The 19,272-nt window shown below is 43.9% G+C and overlaps 1 protein-coding gene across 1 annotated transcript; it reads right to left on the bottom strand.

Annotated features, from left to right (window-relative positions):
- Positions 1–7,562: 7,562 nt before the first annotated feature.
- Positions 7,563–8,612, bottom strand: SERLADRAFT_439932 (uncharacterized protein; the record flags this gene model as incomplete). Its single annotated transcript, XM_007320366.1, has 2 exons — positions 7,563–7,769; positions 7,827–8,612. The coding sequence occupies 2 exons, from the start codon at positions 8,610–8,612 to the stop codon at positions 7,563–7,565; spliced, it is 993 nt and encodes a 330-aa protein (XP_007320428.1).
- Between the last annotated feature and the right edge of the window lie 10,660 nt (positions 8,613–19,272).

Raw genomic sequence — 19,272 nt, 5'->3', positions numbered from 1 at the left:
AGTGAATATTCAAAAAGACTCGCCTTTGTGCCACGTGGAATAGTAATTAATATTGCCTTTTTCGAACTTGTGGCTGATCAGCACCACCTCTATTAGGCAATCCAGTCACGCTCACCTTTGCTTTTCCATTTGGTACTTTCCGCGTTTCGGCATTTTGGCAAATTTTTGCGTCGCCACTGGCTACACATTGCATTGCGCCCTTGCTTTTGTCGTTTCCTTCACTTCCCTTCCTTTGCCTAGCCCCACCATGGGCCCCTTACTCTCGTTTTTATTCTCACCCGACGGTCGTTTCTGGATCCCCATTTTAGTTCACCTCCTCGTCACCTCCAGCCTCCTCCTCCTCATCTTCTTTGCTCCCCCACCATTTCTGATGTCACCACTTCCTATCCGCTTCCGTCGCCGATCTGTTGACTATCACGTGCCACTGCTGATATCAGCAAAGCCCCAGCGGCCGGTTCAAATAGGGCAACAGGTCCATCTTTATGACGTCGATCTACCATCATATACTATCAAAACATCGGTCACTTGTCTTGCCTGGTTGGAGCATGGGTGGGTAGTTTTTGAGCTGGAGAAGGTTCATCCCCTTGCGTTGCCCATGTTCATCGCTGTCCCATTCACTTGGGTACACTTATCTTTTGTCCATCGTCTTCGCTACAGCTACACCTACCACACGCTGCCTGGGACTCACTTGTTCCAAATTGGAACTACTCCTCTCCCTCCCTCGTTTGATCAGGTGGTCCAACACAACCAGTCCATTGGTAAGGCCATGGAACTGTCGGATTTGGACTAGGTGGTGGACCAGTGGCTCCAGTTTCTTTTTTTTTCAGCAGAACATTCATTTACAGTGCAATTATTTTTGATTTTTGAATCATTTTTATGGACACATATTTTTTTAGAATGTCTGACTGACAATAAAGGAACTGTGTTGATACTGATATTGTTTTTCTTTATCCTTTTTTTTACTGCATCTTCCCATGACATCATGATTTTCTTGCTCTCTTTCTGTTTTTGGACTTTATTTTATGGCTGTACAAACTGTAAGGACCATTTCATTATTTTCTTATCTTCGCTATGTCTTGGTTCTCGAACGCTTTTCCCGTTACACCTCTGGCTCTAGGGCTAGAGGTATCCTTTGCTGTTCTACTTCTCATAGCCCTCACAGGCTTTCTTAACCATCACTACCATTTTATATCACAGATCAGAGACTGGGTATTGCTCCCAGCCAGCCAGCACACTGGGTAAGGACTGGTAGTAGACATCTCGCCAACCAGCTCCAAGCCCCAGTAAAGCCTGGTTATACTAATAAACACCTTATTCAGGATCGTACCTTATTATGAGGATACGGTTCCTGAACACGCGTGACAATCCTCTATTATTAGTACAAATCTCTCACCTGCTGATTAATCAAGTTAAAAGTCGTACAATAGTTACTCTCCCTTTTTCTTATTGGTCGATTGATTCCTCAGACCACTTTTCGTATATTCTCCTTTCGGTCTGAGGAACGAACAGTTCACTATATAAAGCCTTACCTATTCATGTATGGCTCCTTAGTTTTCTATTACTGAATTTACCTGCTTTACTCCTCAACAAGAACCTTTGAAGCTTACCTCTCAAAGTCCTCTACCCGCTATATTAACTAGCGTCTGTCGACCTCAAGCTCATTGAACCCCTTACTCCCTGCAAGTGCAGAAGGAGACAGGTTTCGTTTTTGTTATAGTTCATCGTTGCCTCACACAAACCTGTGACATTACTTACACAGCGTTTATTGTTCTATCTCTTTCTTTTCCTTATTTTGACAATCTTATCCTGTACTATATACGCAGGATTTGTCAGCATACATTCCTTCCTTCATGTTCTTTCTCATTCTTTTTGCACAGCTATACTGTGCATAGTCTCTCTTTCTTTTACTATATAAACCCCTGTATTCTACCTTGTAAAAAAAACAAGAACTCCAATCCAGACTTCTTCTCTAAATCTCAAGTTCACTACTCTGCTACTTGTGATCCAGTGTGGTCACAACAATTCCCACTGCTACCACTGTTAACTGCTGTCATTGTCACTCGTCACTTTTGAAAGTCATTGTCATCCCTTTTGATTAGAGTCCTTCTGAGCACTACAGTTTGTGCGTCAGGAGCCTGCTATCACTGGGAACCTTGTCACCTTGTCATCTTGTCATTCTCAAACCTACCTTGTGCTACAGTTAGCAAGGTAGTGCTTGTCCATACTCATCACTAAGCCCCTATCTTCTATAATTCAACTATCCCTTCTCCTCAAAACCCACACCCATACATCACTGGGTTTTACTTTGAAGGATTGTCATACATACCACCCCACAAACAACCAGACCACTCCACTATTCTAGGAGGCAAAGCCCATACACAAGTTCTGTGGAATCTGGGAGGATTGTGTGTTAGTTTGTTTTGTGTGTGGTTTTCTAACTACAATTCTCATCATCGACACCGAGTGACAGTTTGCATATTCAGGCCCACATCCCCTCAGCTTTATGTGCTCTGCACAGTTTCATCCACCAGCATGACCCAACATATCTCTTGCAAGAGCTAAACGACAACAGTGACAACTGGGAGGATGATGGAGGCAGTTGGGATGGTGAAGACAATGAGGGGCTAGCAGCTGGGCCAGCCAACCGCAAAGAGCGAGAGAGGGCTGATGCTTGATGCAACAGGATTGCAGAGGAAATGTGGGCTGATAGCGTAAAAACATATGAGAACCAATGGGAGAAATGAAGGATAAACATTAGAAAGTGTCCATATGAAAATGTAAGAAAAAGCGAGTCATATCCTGCCAGTCCGATGTCCAGACAGTTCCATACCATGAGGGACAACTCCTATATTCCATAAAAGGAAAGGGGTAGTTGATCTGTGGACAGTCATAATACTCTGGAGTCCATGTGGAGTCTTGCACGTGTGTGAGTGCTGAGTTAGCTCCTCGTCCAACGGGTCCAAAGTCCGAAAAGTGCGGACCCTATATGTCTGCAAACACGGACTCTAGGTGTCCGCAAACGTGGACTCTATGTATCCGCAAACATGGACTCTGCGGACTGTTGTGTATCAATGCATGGTTTGTCATAGAACTGGATTGATATGTTGGGAAATAAAGGGATTACTATGCCAACGTCTAAGTCAACTCTACACCGAGTCAACTTTCTCTGAATCCAAATCTCCCTGGCACCTTCACTCTGTAAATAGTAATACGCTGCTGCATCAGCCTGATTCATTGTAAAGTACTTGGTAAGGTCAACCTTATCTACATCAGACAAATTAAAAGACACCCTTTGTGAGCTCTTCAACCAGGTCTGTTATCTTTTTCAATGCTTCTGAGCCTTCTTGCTGGGCTTTTGCTGTTGCTGTCATTGGATGGAAAACACTTTGAGCTGCTTGCAACAGAGCCACCTCCAGAAGGTGGAGATCTAGACTCACTACTCTCGACTGCACTATGCTTCCGCTTGGAACAGCTTACACTTATAATGTGAGACCCGGAGTCCTCATCTGTGGCAATGAATGATGACGGAACTGAGGGTGGGAGTGTGCTGGGATCCACAGCACTCCTGGTTGGAGATGACAACAAGAGTTGGTGAGGAGAGGCGAACACACCAGAAGAAGGCGGTGGTACAAATGCAGAAGGGATAGGAGCAGCAGCAAGTAGTGCCGCCAGTGCTCTAAAGCTCTAATAATAGTATTTCCTTATTGTAAATTTGATAGTTGCACCCTGTGGGCGACAAACTATGCGATAAATAGGCACAAGGCCTCCAAAGATCATCAGGGCATTTGATTGATAGAACAGCCCCAGTAGCAAAATCAGAAGAGTCGGTTTCTAGCCGGAACTCTTTGTCTAAATCTGGAAATGCTAATATGGGCGCTGTTGTAAATGCCTGTTTAAGCTTACCAAAAGCTTCTTGTTCTTTGGCACCCCAGTGCCAGACAATGTCCTTTTTAGTAAGATTGTTCAACGGTCTCATTATCTTTGCGAAGTTTTCAACAAACTTTTGGTAAAAATTGCCTAAGCCAAGGAAGGCCCTAACTCCTTTGATGCGAGTAGGTTTGGGCCAATCCAAAATAGCTTGAACTTTCTCAGGATCCATCCTGATTCTGTTCTGGCCAATTATCATACCAAGGAAGTCTACTTCCTTTACTTTAAAGTTACATTTTTTGGGTTTGACGAATAGGTCTCGTTCCTGTAAGCGTTGAAGGACTTCTTGCACGATCCTGTCATGCTCAGCCTCATTGTCCAACTTTGTAAATATTAATAAATCGTCAATGTAAATGACAACACAGTCCTCCATATCCGCAAAGATCTCATTCATCATGCTCTGGAAGGTTGCCGGTGAATTGGTCAACCCAAAGAACATAACAAGGGGTTCAAAGGATCCTCGGTGGCACATGAACGCGGCGTTCCAGGCATCCTCCTCTTTGATTTGTACATCATTGTACCCCCATCTGAGATCCATCTTTGTTAAGATCTTGGTGCCAGCCAATTTATCTACTAGCTGACTGATCAAAGGCAGCGGATACGCTGTCGAAGATGAGAACTGCTGTTAGAAAACCACACACAAAAAACAAACTAACACACAATCCTCCCAGATTCCACGGAACTTGTTTATGGGCTTTGCCTCCTAGAACAGTGGAGTGGTCTGGTTGTTCGTGGGGTGGTACATATAAAGATCCTTCAAAGTAAAACCCAGAGGTGTATGAGTGTGGGTTTTGAGGAGGAGGGATAGTTGAATTTATAGAAGATAGGGGCTTAGTGACGAGTATAGATGAGCACTACCTTGCTAATTGTAGCACAAGGTAGGTTTGAGAATGACAAGGATGACGAGGTGACGGGGTTCCCAGTGATAGCAGGCTCCTGACGCACAAACTGTAGTGCTCAGAAGGACTCTAATCGAAAGGGATAACAATGACTTCAAAGTGGGAAGTGACAATGACAGCAATTAACAGTGGTAGCAGTGGGAAGTGTTGTGACCACACTGGATCACAAGTAGCAGAGAGTAGTGAACTTGAGATTAGAGAAGAAGTCTAGATTGGAGTTCTTGTTTTTTTTATACAAGGTAAAATACAGGGATTTATATAGTGAAAGAAAAGTAGGCTATGCACAGTATAGCTGTGCAAAAAGAATGAGAAAGAACATGAAGGAAGGAATGTACGCTGACGAATCCTGTGTAGGTAGTACAGGATAAGATTGTCAAAAAAAGGAAAAGAAAGGGATAGAACAATGAATGCTGTGAGTAATGTCACAGGTTTGTACAGCCATAAAGTAAAGTCCAATAGCAAAAAGAGAGCAGGAAAATCATGATGTCATGGGAAGATGCAGTAAAAAAAAGGATAAAGAAAAACAATATCAGTATCAACACAGTTCCTTTATTGTCAGTCAGACATTCTAAAAAAATATGTGTCCATAAAAATGATTCAAAAATCAAAAATAATTGCACTGTAAATGAATGTTCTGCTGAAAAAAAAAGAAACTGGAGCCACTGGTCCACCACCTAGTCCAAATCCGACAGTTCCATGGCCTTACCAATGGACTGGTTGTGTTGGACCACCTGATCAAACGAGGGAGGGAGAGGAGTAGTTCCAATTTGGAACAAGTGAGTCCCAGGCAGCGTGTGGTAGGTGTAGCTGTAGCGAAGACGATGGACAAAAGATAAGTGTACCCAAGTGAATGGGACAGCGATGAACATGGGCAACGCAAGGGGATGAACCTTCTCCAGCTCAAAAACTACCCACCCATGCTCCAACCAGGCAAGACAAGTGACCGATGTTTTGATAGTATATGATGGTAGATCGACGTCATAAAGATGGACCTGTTGCCCTATTTGAACCGGCCGCTGGGGCTTTGCTGATATCAGCAGTGGCACGTGATAGTCAACAGATCGGCGACGGAAGCGGATAGGAAGTGGTGACATCAGAAATGGTGGGGGAGCAAAGAAGATGAGGAGGAGGAGGCTGGAGGTGACGAGGAGGTGAACTAAAATGGGGATCCAGAAACGACCGTCGGGTGAGAATAAAAACGAGAGTAAGGGGCCCATGGTGGGGCTAGGCAAAGGAAGGGAAGTGAAGGAAACGACAAAAGCAAGGGCGCAATGCAATGTGTAGCCAGTGGCGACGCAAAAATTTGCCAAAATGCCGAAACGCGGAAAGTACCAAATGGAAAAGCAAAGGTGAGCGTGACTGGATTGCCTAATAGAGGTGGTGCTGATCAGCCACAAGTTCGAAAAAGGCAATATTAATTACTATTCCACGTGGCACAAAGGCGAGTCTTTTTGAATATTCACTTCGTTATTGACACCTGTCCATGCTACCAATCAACTTTGGTGCATGACAACGCATTTTTAACCGTGTACTTATTTAAGTAGCAATAGTCCATAATCATGCGCTTCTTACCATCTTTTTTAGGAATAAAGAACACTGGGGACATCATAGGGCTCTTGGAAGGTCTGATGTAACCCTTCCTAAGCTGTTCTTCTATGAAACTTGAAACCTCATATCTTTCTGGAGCAGAGAGGAGAATCATGTGTCTTTTTCTCGGTTTGAAGGTGTCCTTCAAATCTATAGCATGGTCCCAAGGCTTAGCCTCTGGGAAGCGCTCTGATTTGTGATTTGAAAAGACTTTCCAGAAGTCATGGTACTCTGGAGGTACCAGCCTCTTGATCTCTTCCTCAGGTTTTCCCTTGTCATTGTCATTGTCAATCTTATCTAAAGATCGGAGCTTGGCATAAATGTGACCAGTGTTTATCCTTTCATCCAGCTCTGTTTGACGGACATGACTCAGTTTACCCAAGTCATCACACTCCTGAGGACAACGTGACAATGTGACAACCCCTGTCTGCCAGTCAATCTCAGGATTGTGTTTAAATAGCCAGGTCCAGCCTAAGATTAAATTAATCTTCCCTAGTTGGGTAGCTTTGGCGGTGACTCGTTCTCTGTGTCCTTGGTACTCAACAATAAAAGAACATTTGTGCATAATGCAGCCACCCACATGAAGCGTACCATCAACGTTATAGACGGGAATAGATACATCTAATTTTACCAGGGGGAGTCCAATTTGCTCTGCCCAAACCTGATCTATGAAGATTCTGTTAGCGCCTGAATCAAGCAGTGCACTGGTTGGGTGTACTATGCCTCGGGCAGGGTTTTCCACACCAACATCTAAACAGATCTCCTTTTGGAATATATATGTGCACATCAACACACGCCTTGGGATTTCGGGGAAGGGTGGCTCCAAAGAAGAAGAAGAATTGAGAGAAACATGTTTTTCTACTTTAATATTTTCTATGTTTTTATTTTTATTTTTACCAGAATCAAGCACCCTAGTAATTGTCTTGCCGGGGCCACACTCAGAGGGAGATGCTGGTGCAGCGGTAGTATCATAAATATTACAGTCACAATTCTTCATACAAGTACATGCTTCAGATAATAGATTTAGAAACTTATTTACAAATAGGGGAGCCACCCTCTTTCCTTTATTGCTCGTGCAACACCCCGGAGCAGGGGCTACCTTGTTGTGGTTTACTTCATTGTTCAGTGGAGCAGAGGCACCCAAGTGACCTAAGCTCCAAACTCTTTTCCCTGAGCTTTCATTTTGTTGACCTGCTGGTCATAGAAGAAAGCTTGGATTTCGTCGTATGAACAACCGGCCAGAGTATTGAGCTGATCATCTGGCTTTTCAGTTTCTAATTGGCACGCCTGGCGCCCTTGGTTATTTTTTTGTTGGGCATCCTGCGCCCCGTTTCTGCAATCTCGGGACATGTGCCCCTCTTGGCCACAGTTGTAACAGTTGCCCTTGAATCTGTGCATCTGTCCACCTTAGACCGCGCAGATATCCATAGGAGCACCCTGTCCTGGCTGCAGCCCGAACGGCTTGAACCCGTGAGAGTGATTATGGTGATTTGATGACCCAGGGTGCCTCTGGGATTGGTTGTTTTTGGTGGTGGGCCCACCACCTTGGTGCATAGCGTAGAGCTCCATGGCTCTACCGACTTGTTGGACTTCCTCAGCTGCCAGGGCCAGGTTGTCGCTCTGTATATCCTGCAGATAGATCTGCTCAGCAATGTGGGGGTTTACATTGCATTCTAGCAGCTCTACTGCATGTTCATTTCCAAGCCCTCCTTGGATAGAGAGAGCCAGGAACCAGGTGATGTAATCATCCGTCCTCATGCTTCCTTGCTTGAAGGAACAAATTTGCTGACGTGCCCAGTCACGCTCAGCTTGCGGTTTGAAATATTTTTTGATCTCTACTTTGAGATCGTCCCAGGTGGGCCACACTCCCACAGTGTAGCACTCCTGCAGTCTTACTTGGGTGTATCTACCCGCCACAGGTCCTTTTAGTCTTGATAGCACAGCAGTGGCTATCTCAAAATCGTCGGCAAACATGTCCCAGTTTGCCTTGATCCACCATTCAGCAAATTGAGCCCTGTCTCCTTTGAAAGTGCTGGGGTCAGCAACAATTTCGACTTTTTTGTTGAATTTTTGCTCAACCGTGGGTTCAGCTGCTGGGGCAGCCTGAATCTTGGTGAGCTGCGTAGTCAGTGACAGAATCTGTGCACACATGTTGTGCAACAGAGTATTCATGTCCTGCTGTTGGGGTTGCAACAACATGTCAACTTGTTCTCTTGTGTATGTAAATAAAAAAATGTAAATGGGGGTCCCCACTTGCTATCTGCAAATCTACCTCTTCCCAGCTGAGTAACGGGTCTCAATCCCCGACTACCCACACTATAGTATTTGAAAATGTATGTAAAGTTATAGTAGGAAACCCTGGTTCGAACGGTTGTCAGGGGGTGGTCCACTTGTTAAGCTGTCAACCCTTCTCCAGACTGGTGGAGGCAAGTGCCAGGCCTGGTCAGAGGAACACAAAGAAGAAGTTTTGTATTCTAAAACTGATCAACAGTGGTTCCACACCAACTGCTGAGTTAAAGTACTCCCCTTAACACTGGGGCCATGTGTAGATAATTGTCTCTTCTCCCAGAGCACCACAGGGCCGTCGCTAGGAGCGCACCCTTCTGCTATACAGGATATTCCCAAACAATAACCCCTTAACCCTGGGGACCGGGTTTGCACAAAGTGCAAGAGAATAGTAAGAGCAAGTCCTAATATAACAACCAAGAGTTTGTATACTCTGGCACACAACTCAGACAAAGCTATAAAGAAGCGAGGGGAGTGCTTACCCTTTAGATAGGACTGAGTTTGTTGTGGGTAAACAACAGGAGGACTCACTGAGGAGTCTCCTTGATCTATTGGGGTTTATATACTACTACAGGTTTGTTTGTACATATGTACTATACAGTTGATGAAGGCAGTGGCTGATGATGTCAAGGGCACAGCCCGTGTGACCAGCTCCACTGCGTGAGGGACTTGTAGCTATAATAAGAAGAAGGGCAGTGCAGCGCAAGAAAGAGGAGTTTGAACAAAAGAGAAAGTGCCGCATGGCACAATGTGAGAAAACTACAGTAGAAGGTTAAAGAGGAGAATGAAAATCAAAGGTCCGAAAATGTGTTATCGTAACAGCAGGACTTGATTGCCTAATACAGGTGGGTGTTGATCAGCCCCAAGTTTGAAAAGGCAATATTAATTACTGTTCCACATGGCACTGTGCCTGTGAGGCACAAAGGCGAGTCTTTTGAATATTCACTTCATTATTGACACCTGTTCATGCTACCAATCAATTTTGGTGCATGACTAATAAAACTAAGTGAAACTCAGCCGCTGCCCAAGAGGCTATAGAAACGACTGTATTATTTACCTAAGTGAAACTACAATGGATGTTAGTTTAAGGTGATCTCTAATAAATGTAATGTAACATACCTCAGCCGCTGCCCGAGAGGCTATAGAAATGACTGAGGTATTTCTATACTAAACCCCCTACTACTTAACCCCCTACTACTTATAGTCAGAGGTGCTACTCGCTACAGTATAATGACTCCATGGAGTGGTGGCTATGCCCCATGGAGAACAATGGCTGCTTCGGCAGAGACCGGGTTTATCTGGTTTTGTCACTCCCACTCGAGTGCAACCGTAGTCCCATAGCTTTAGAGAATTTCCAGTGTTTTTTGTGAGTGAGGGGTTTAGTGAGAATGTCGGCAACCATATCTCCTGTAGGAACATATCTGATTACTGTCTCTCCCTTTGATACTAAGTCATCTCGGATAAAATGATATTTCCATTGAATGTGTTTTGTGCGAGCACGGAACTGTGGATCTCGTGTAAGAATAATAGCTGCTTAATTGTCACAGTGCAATGTTGTAGGTCCATTTTGAGCATGTCCAATTTCTTCAAAAAAAGTCCAAAGCCATGCAAGGTGTTGTCCAGCATTGCTCAATCCAATGTACTCTGACTCCATGGAGGATAAAGCTACCGTGCTTTGTCTTTTGCTTGTCCAGGAGATTGCTCCTCGGATGGTGATAAAAACAAAGTGTCACGATCCTTATCTTTTACACCCAATACTTCACCTTTCATCTCTAACTCTGACGTAGAAACACTTATCTCTCCTTATCTTATCACGTAGTTTTCCTTATCTTATCTCCTTATCTCATCACGTGACCCAAGTCACATGATCACTTACGAATCATCTTACAAAGCTAAACACGATACATCCTCATGTCTATCAGTCAGCGCCTCATGGCTGACATGAGTTCTTACATATATAAGTAGACACTCAACGATGTACATACCTTAGCTTTTGATTTCGTCTTTATACACTTGTTCAACTACTTGCCAGAGATTGACGTTGAGTTGCCTGGTTTCTTCCAGTAGTGCAACTCAGTCGTTATATAATCAAAAGCTAGTAAAGAGCACCTAGTTGATGACTGAAACAAAGGCTATCTTAATCATCATCCTAACCCCCGTCATCATCATCCTATCCTTCGTCCTACTCAAACTATACATTCGCCTCACCACACCCCTCTCTCAAATCACATCACCTATCACTCGCCCATCCACTATAATCACTTTCATCCAATCATCACCATCCAACTCATCTTTCGAAACCATCCCTCTATCTCCTATCATCCGCCCCCACAATCCCGTACTTAGAGAGCTTAGTGACGTGGAGTCGCTAAGGTTCTATTAGCTACAAAAACTTCTTTATACTTCTTACCAGGCCGGGCATTTGCCTCCGCCAGTAGGAAGAGGGCTGACAGCGGTTAACGCGGGCCATCATCGAGACAACCGTTCGGACCTCGATTACGATACAATTAGAACACTGGTACCATATATAAATAGTTCACGTACACGCTTAGTGGGGACAGAAGAGGAACCCATAAGCAGAAGGAAAGACAGAAAAAGGGATCTTCATTAAAGAAGTGTTGATCCAGATTTGTCATCTGGGGAACCTTTTTTGAATGCCCTTCGCACCATATTCATATCAGATCCCGATCTTACCATATCCCGGACCGATCACATACCCCAGGCCGATCATAAAACAAGAAAGAATCACACCTACCCTATCATTCCTATCACCATCCCCTACATCATCCCTGAATGTCTTACGACACATATCGAGAGAACCCAGACATGGCCGAGAGCACCGACATGTCAGATTTGCGGGACGCGTTACCGCATATTCAGCCGCGCGTACCATCGCCGGCAACCAACCAGCAGCAGATGCAGAACCTGCAGAACATCATCCTGGCGGCGGTCAACAACGCGATCGCAGACAACAACGAATTATGGGAAGAGAGATTCTCATCAAAAGACGAAGAAGTCAGAGACTTGCGCAGAAGGCTCGCAGAGAGCGAAAGGAGGCAGCCTTCAGGGATGGGCCTGCCACGCGCACAAGAAGCAGAGTTTAGGAAAACAGCGTTAGCAAAGCCGGAACCCTACGACGGAGACAAGAAGAAGTTTCGAAGCTTCTCGGAGTCATTAGAACTCCATTTCAATGCCAACTCGGCATACTTCTCCCGAGAAAGGAACCGGATAAGCTTCGCCTTATCCTATATGAGTATAGGGGCAGCAGCAGCCCTGAGAACGGAATGGGTAGAGAGGAGGAAGATTGCAGAAGAAAGGTCGGATGCAGGGGAGATCACCCTCTTAGAGAGCTGGGCTCACTTTGAGAGGACCCTCAAAGACCATTTCACTGACACACACGAAGAAGAAAGAGCGAGGTATGAAATTATATACAAAAAACAAGGAACTCTAACGGCCCAAGAGTTCTTTGTAAAATTCGAAGAGTTGAGGAGACGGGCCGGCTACGATGTCAAACTGAGCGAACAATTCCTGATCACACTAATCAGGAATAACATAAATGGTCCACTGATAAAGCAGATCATTTATAGCGGAAACGTTCCCACAACATATATAGAATGGAAGACGAGGATCGTCACAAATGACCAATTGTGGCGAGACCAAGTAGAAAACGAGCGGATGTTGAAAGGATCAACCAGCGGCAGCTCCGGTACAGGGAACCGGGGACCCAATGGAAGATACCAAGAGAAGGGTGCTTCGGAGAGGAAGACCGAGACGGTGGAAGCGAAGAAAGACGGCACGGGTACACTATATACCGGAGCCGGAAAAGAGATGGAATTGGACAAGCAGAAGTTCCGATCCGAAGGACGCTGCTTCAAGTGCGGAGAGAAGGGCCATAGGGCCAGAGACCATCTAAACGGACAAATACCACAGAAACCGAAGTTCGATCTCCGAGCAATGTTAGAAGCAATGCCGGAAGAAGAACGAGCTAACTTGCTCCAGGGTTTTTAAGAAGGCCAGCTGCGACTCCTCGCCAGACTGTGCCAAAGGACTTTGTAAATAGATATAGTTGCCTACCCGTTGAAAATCTTGATGCATGTACCAGTAACGATGAAAATGATATTGCTTTATTCAAAGATGCACAAGATCTAAAACGAAAGGAACAATCTATTAAAGAGGAGAACCTGAAAGGGAAACGGGTTGAAAAGATTCCCAAAAATGAAGCGGCGCACTCGAAAGAGAAAGGCGCAGCACAGGAAGCGGCGCACGAGGTACCTAAAGGGGAAAGGGCCACGAAAAGCGCAGCAACAAAGGAGACAACTGAAGCACAGAATGTTACGACTCAATTGGGTAGTGTAACCGAAACTGATGCTTCGACCAGCTCCAAAGAGGTCAGGAATACCTCTAATAAAAACCTAGATAAAAAGAATCAAAAAACACCATGGACAGCTGCTTGGATAGCGGAAAGACTACGAGACCAAAAGGAAGAAAGATCTATTGGTATTCTTAGTAGTTGGACCCACAAGAAAAGAGGATTGGAAGTCAATGCAGATTTGATAAAAGAACTGAATGCTTTACCAATTCACGAAACGGTATTAGCACTGGAAGAACTGAAGAAGCCTAAACAATTCATTAGAGGCACTCAGGGAAACCAGATGAACATCACCTGCAGACTAACAAACCTTGCATCCCATCAATCAACGACGATTGAGGCATTACTAGACAGTGGCTGTACCGGAAGTTGCATAGATAACAAATTTGTTGAAGAACAGGGATATGAGAGACAGAGAATCCCTAGACCAATTCCAGTCTACAATGCTGACGGCACTCTAAACCGAGACGGCAGCATTAAAGAATTCGTAGAGATATTAGTGGAAATCAATAACCACGCCGAAAGACTCCAACTAGCCGTTACCAATCTTGGAACTGGCAGGATGTTCTTAGGCCATGAATGGTTAAAGAGACACAATCCCACGATAGACTGGAACATGTCAAAATTAGACTTCAATAGATGTCCATCAGACTGCAACATGATGGTAAGATTCTTTGATCCCAAAGAAGATCTAGAAACGTATTGCCCTGAGGTCAATCTCGAAGAGGGGGATAGAATCGTCCAAATCAATTTCTTAAACGTTGAAGATACATCCATTCCTGACGTCATGCACCACATCCGCGCTCACGGCACAACTGCACAACAGCTTGCCGAAGCAGCAGGAAAGGACCAGAAAACAGGAGGATTCGAAGGCATTGTACCAAAATACCTTCACGAATTCAAAGATATCTTTGACAAATAAGAATTTGACGCCCTCCCTGAAAGAAGACAATGGGACCATGCAATCGAACTGATACCAGGAGATCACACGATAGACTGTAAGGTTTATCCATTAGCACTAGGAGAACAAGAACAGTTAGATGTATTCCTAAAAGAGAACCTAGACTCAGGACGCATCAGACCCAGTAAATCTCCGATTGCTTCACCATTCTTCTTCATCAAAAAGAAAGACGGCAAACTCCGACCTGTACAAGATTACCGAAAATTAAATGAAATCACCATCAAGAACAGATATCCATTACCTCTGATTAATGAACTTGTAGACAAGCTCAGAGGCGCCAAGTATTTCACAAAACTTGACATAAGATGGGGATATAATAATATTCGGATCAAGGAAGGAGACGAACACAAGGCTGCATTTAGAACCAACCGCGGCCTGTTCGAACCGTTAGTAATGTTCTTTGGATTAACAAATTCACCAGCTACATTCCAAACAATGATGAATTATATATTCAAGGAACTAATTGACGAAGGGAAAGTAGTGATCTATCTGGACGATATTATGATCTTCACAAAGACGATAGAGGAACACCGAGCAATGACGCAACGTGTACTTCAGATCTTACGAAAACACCATCTATACCTAAAACCGGAAAAATGCGATTTCGAAGAAACAGAGACAGAGTATCTGGGATTAATCATCTCAGAAAACGAAATCCGCATGGACCCGATTAAGGTGAAGGGAATCCTAGACTGGCCAGAATGCAAAACGAAGAAACATGTACAAGCCTTTTTAGGATTCGTTAACTTCTATAGAAGGTTTATCGAAGGATTCGGATCAATAGCGAAACCGCTTACTAAACTCACCGGTAAAGAAGAGTTTATATGGGGAAAAGAACAAAAAGAAGCCTTCGAAGAGATAAAAAGAAGGATAAGCACAACCCCCGTATTAGCACTCCCGACCAATGACGGTCAATACCGAGTAGAAGCGGATAGTAGCGACTATGCTCTAGGAGCAGTACTCTCGCAAGAACAGAATGAAGTCTGGAAACCAATAGCTTATCTATCTAAATCTCTCAATCCAACTGAAAGAAACTACGAGATATATGATAAAGAACTATTGGCTATCATGACGGCTTTAGAGGAATGGCGCCATTACCTAATGGACGCCGCGAAAGAGTTCGAGATCTGGACTGATCATCAGAACCTAACCTATTTTAAACAACCTCAGAAGCTTAATAGACGACAAGCAAGATGGGTTAGCGAACTGGCCAATTATCATTTCACATTACATCACAAACCAGGCGCTACTCACATCAAAGCCGATCTATTATCCAGACGATCAGACCACGACGAGGGAAAGAATGATAACGAAAATGTTACCTTATTAAAACCAGAATTGTTCTCTATTAATATGACTCTATCACACGAAAAAAGGCAACAGATAGCAGTCGACGATGCCAAAAACATAGAGATCACAAGATGGATTTATAAAAGGATGAAAAACGTTGACGAACTCGTTCAAAAGGTCAAGGACAAAATAGACAACCGCCAAGACGGCTGGTGGACCGATGAAGGACTCATCTACTTCAAAGGTCGCATGTATGTCCCAAAAGACCGAAAACTTAGAGAAACGATCATCAGAGACAATCATGATTCCCCAATAGCTGGCCACCCAGGCCGGTATAAAACAAAGGAATTGATTACCTGATGGTACTGGTGGCCATATATGGACAAAGACGTCCAAGAATACGTAACCGGATGCGAAACCTGTCAAAGAACAAAAACAGATCATCAAAAAAAGGCCGCACCGTTACATCCCAATGAGATCCCAAGCCGCCCCTGGCAAATCATATCAACGGATCTCATAGGACCATTACCAGAATCAAAGGGTTACAACACTATCATGGTAGTTGTTGATCGCTTTTCAAAAATGATCAGGATTATGCCAACACATGCTGAGTTGAACTCAGAAGGAGTAGCGAGACTATTCAGAGACAATATATTCAAACTTCATGGATTACCCGATAAAATCATCTCAGATCGAGGAGTCCAATTTGTCTCTAATTTTATGAAGGATCTCTACACAATGCTAGGTATCAAAGGAAACCCATCAACTGCCTATCACCCACAAACCGATGGTCAAACAGAGAGGATTAATCAAGAGATAGAACAATATCTCCGAATCTTTGTTAACCATAAACAAGATGATTGGGCAGACTGGTTACCATTAGCAGAATTCTCCTACAACAATAAAGAACATTCAGCTACCGGCTTCAGTCCTTTTTATTTAAACAATGGGCAACACCCAAAAATAGTAGAAGGAATCAGGAAAGGAGTAAAGAGTGAGAGTGCGGAAGAGTTCGTAGAGAGAATGAAAGAAACGAGGGAAGAAGCGGAAAAATCTCTGGCAAAGGCAGCCGAGATCATGAAGAGATTATATGACAAGACAAAGAAGGAAAGTCTTGAATATGAACCAGGAGACAAGGTTTATGTAGAAGCCGAACACATAACAACTGATCGGCCATCAAAGAAACTGGATGATAAACGACACGGACCATTCGTAGTCGAAAAGAAAACCGGACCAGCCGCTTACAAATTAAAGCTACCCGGAAAATGGAAAAACGTATATCCAGTATTCAACGAAAAAATCCTTCATCCCTATAAAGAACCAACCTTTCCTGGTCAAAAGAAACCAAAACCTCCACCCCCCGCTGAAGTTGACGGACAAAGAGAATACAAAGTAGAACAAATACTTGACTCACGACTGAAACGTGGCAAGTTAGAGTATTTGGTACATTGGAAAGGATATGGAAAAGAAGAACGAACATGGGAACCTGAGCGAAATATCAAAAATTCGCCAGAACTAGTCAAAGACAGACTTCCATGATCACTTCCCATCCGCTCCACGCCGAATCAATTTCTTACTTCATTATCAACCGTTCGAAAACCTTACAGAAATTTCCCATAAAAATAGGATATTTAACTGGGAAAATGGCAAACTTGAACCAACCTTTCGGGACGAAAGTCCTAAAAGGGGGGTAATGTCACGATCCTTATCTTTTACACCCAATACTTCACCTTTCATCTCTAACTCTGACGTAGAAACACTTATCTCTCCTTATCTTATCACGTAGTTTTCCTTATCTTATCTCCTTATCTCATCACGTGACCCAAGTCACATGATCACTTACGAATCATCTTACAAAGCTAAACACGATACATCCTCATGTCTATCAGTCAGCGCCTCATGGCTGACATGAGTTCTTACATATATAAGTAGACACTCAACGATGTACATACCTTAGCTTTTGATTTCGTCTTTATACACTTGTTCAACTACTTGCCAGAGATTGACGTTGAGTTGCCTGGTTTCTTCCAGTAGTGCAACTCAGTCGTTATACAAAGCCTGATGTTGATCGAGACGTGTCTGGGTCTCCAGACCAATCTGCATCTGAATATCCATAGAAATTCATGTCCATGGAGACATCTGTGCCATCATATTGTAGTTCCATGTCCCTGGTTGCTTTCAGATATCGGAGGACACATTTTGCAGCTTCCCAGTGATGGCTCCTTGGAGCTGAGCTATGTCTGCTTAGTATTCCAACAACGTACGCAATATCTGGGCGGGTTCCGAGCATGGCATACATGAGGGAGCCTACAATTGAGAGGTATGACACTTAACACCCTTCAATATGCATCTTGTGTTACACAATATCTTCCCCTGGAGTGTTTGCGAGGAGTTTTGATCCATGGGCCATTGGTGTCCATACTGGTTTGCAGTTCTTCATTCCAGTACGCTCCTGGACTGTGTCAATGTATTGGCGTTGCAATAGGGATATTGTTTTGTTTGAACAATCATGTTGGATTTCTATTCCGAGGGTGTATTTTGCTTCTCCAAGGTCCCGCATTTTGAATATGGATCCGAGTTTGGCTTTTGTGATATCCATGAATTTTTAGGATGAAGCTCCTAAGAGGAGGTCATCTACATAGACAACAACAAAGCATATTTGTTTGTTGTCCTGGAATACATAGAGACATGTTTCTGCATTTAGTCTTGTGAAACCGAGCTCCTGGAGCTTGCAATCAAAAGTTTTGTTCCATATACAACCAGCTTGTTTTAATCTGTAGATGGATTTCTTCAATCTCCAGCAGTATCCAGGTTGGATAGGAACACCCCCTGGAGGAAGCATGTACAGTTTTTCTTCAAGTTTTCCATTGAGATAAGCTGTGGATACGTCCATTTGATCAAGTTCTAGGTCGTACTTTGCTGCCAGGGCTAGAATAATTTGGATTGACTCTAAGTTTGCAACCGGAGCAAAAACTGATAAAATTGGATATTGACCAGACCAGGGATTGAACCTGGAACCTTCTGGATACATGCCAGCTGCTCTACCAATTGAGCTATATGGCCAAGGTTATACAATATAGGATCTTAAACATGACATGCAACCACGGACGTCTTACACAGAATAGCTGCTGCATACTGGGCTGGCTTACAAACCAGAGGTATTATCCTATGGAGTATTGGTATGTCAGAGTATATTCTAACAAAAACCTCCTGGTAATCAATCCCCTCCCTTTGAGTAAAACCTCATGCAACAATCCGGAGTTTGTATCTCTCAATGTTTCCGTTTTGATCAAGCTTGATCTGGAACACAGGTTTTGATGTGATGGGTTTCACTCCCTTCGGAAGTGGAACAGTGTCATATACTGCATTAGTATTGAGACTTAGGAGTTCCTCCTCCAAGGCAGACTTCCATAATTCTCTATCCGGACGTGATAAGGCTTCCTTTAGTGTCCTTGGAAGGTCTGTGTTAGATGGACCAGTATTTGCTATTCCAGCAAAGAATGTCTCCTCTGTATCAGATGTTTCTTCATGAACCTCAGGAGTGTTAAGTTTCTCCATGGAGTTGTCATGCTGCTCTTTTTGAGACTGTTCCTCATCTAGAGTCCTTTGATAATCTCGGTTTTTGTCTGCAGGACGGGTCCGGCGACTGCTTCTGCATACTCCTAGGACTTCAGCAGGCATGACTGCTCTTTTAGGAACTTGTGCAGGTACTCCAGGGAGTAGACGCATTTGTGTGTGTGTTGCCCCACTCACTCCTGAAGGTGTTGAATCACTCCTCGGAGGTGTTGGATGACTCCTTGGAGGTGTTGTATGCCTTCCAGAAGCTGATCCAATGGACAGGCTGTCTAGCTGTATTCGGACTTCTTCCACATCAGCTGGCTGTACGTTGATGGGCTGTCCTCCCACTGACTGTGACTCTACTTTGGCTTTCCGTTCTGAAGATGGCCAGTGTT

This window comes from Serpula lacrymans (assembly GCF_000218685.1).
Source record: "Serpula lacrymans var. lacrymans S7.9 unplaced genomic scaffold SERLAscaffold_9, whole genome shotgun sequence".
NCBI lineage: Eukaryota > Fungi > Basidiomycota > Agaricomycetes > Boletales > Serpulaceae > Serpula > Serpula lacrymans.
Note: the sequence above shows the minus strand (reverse complement) of the source record. Positions and strands in the feature narration are given on the sequence as shown.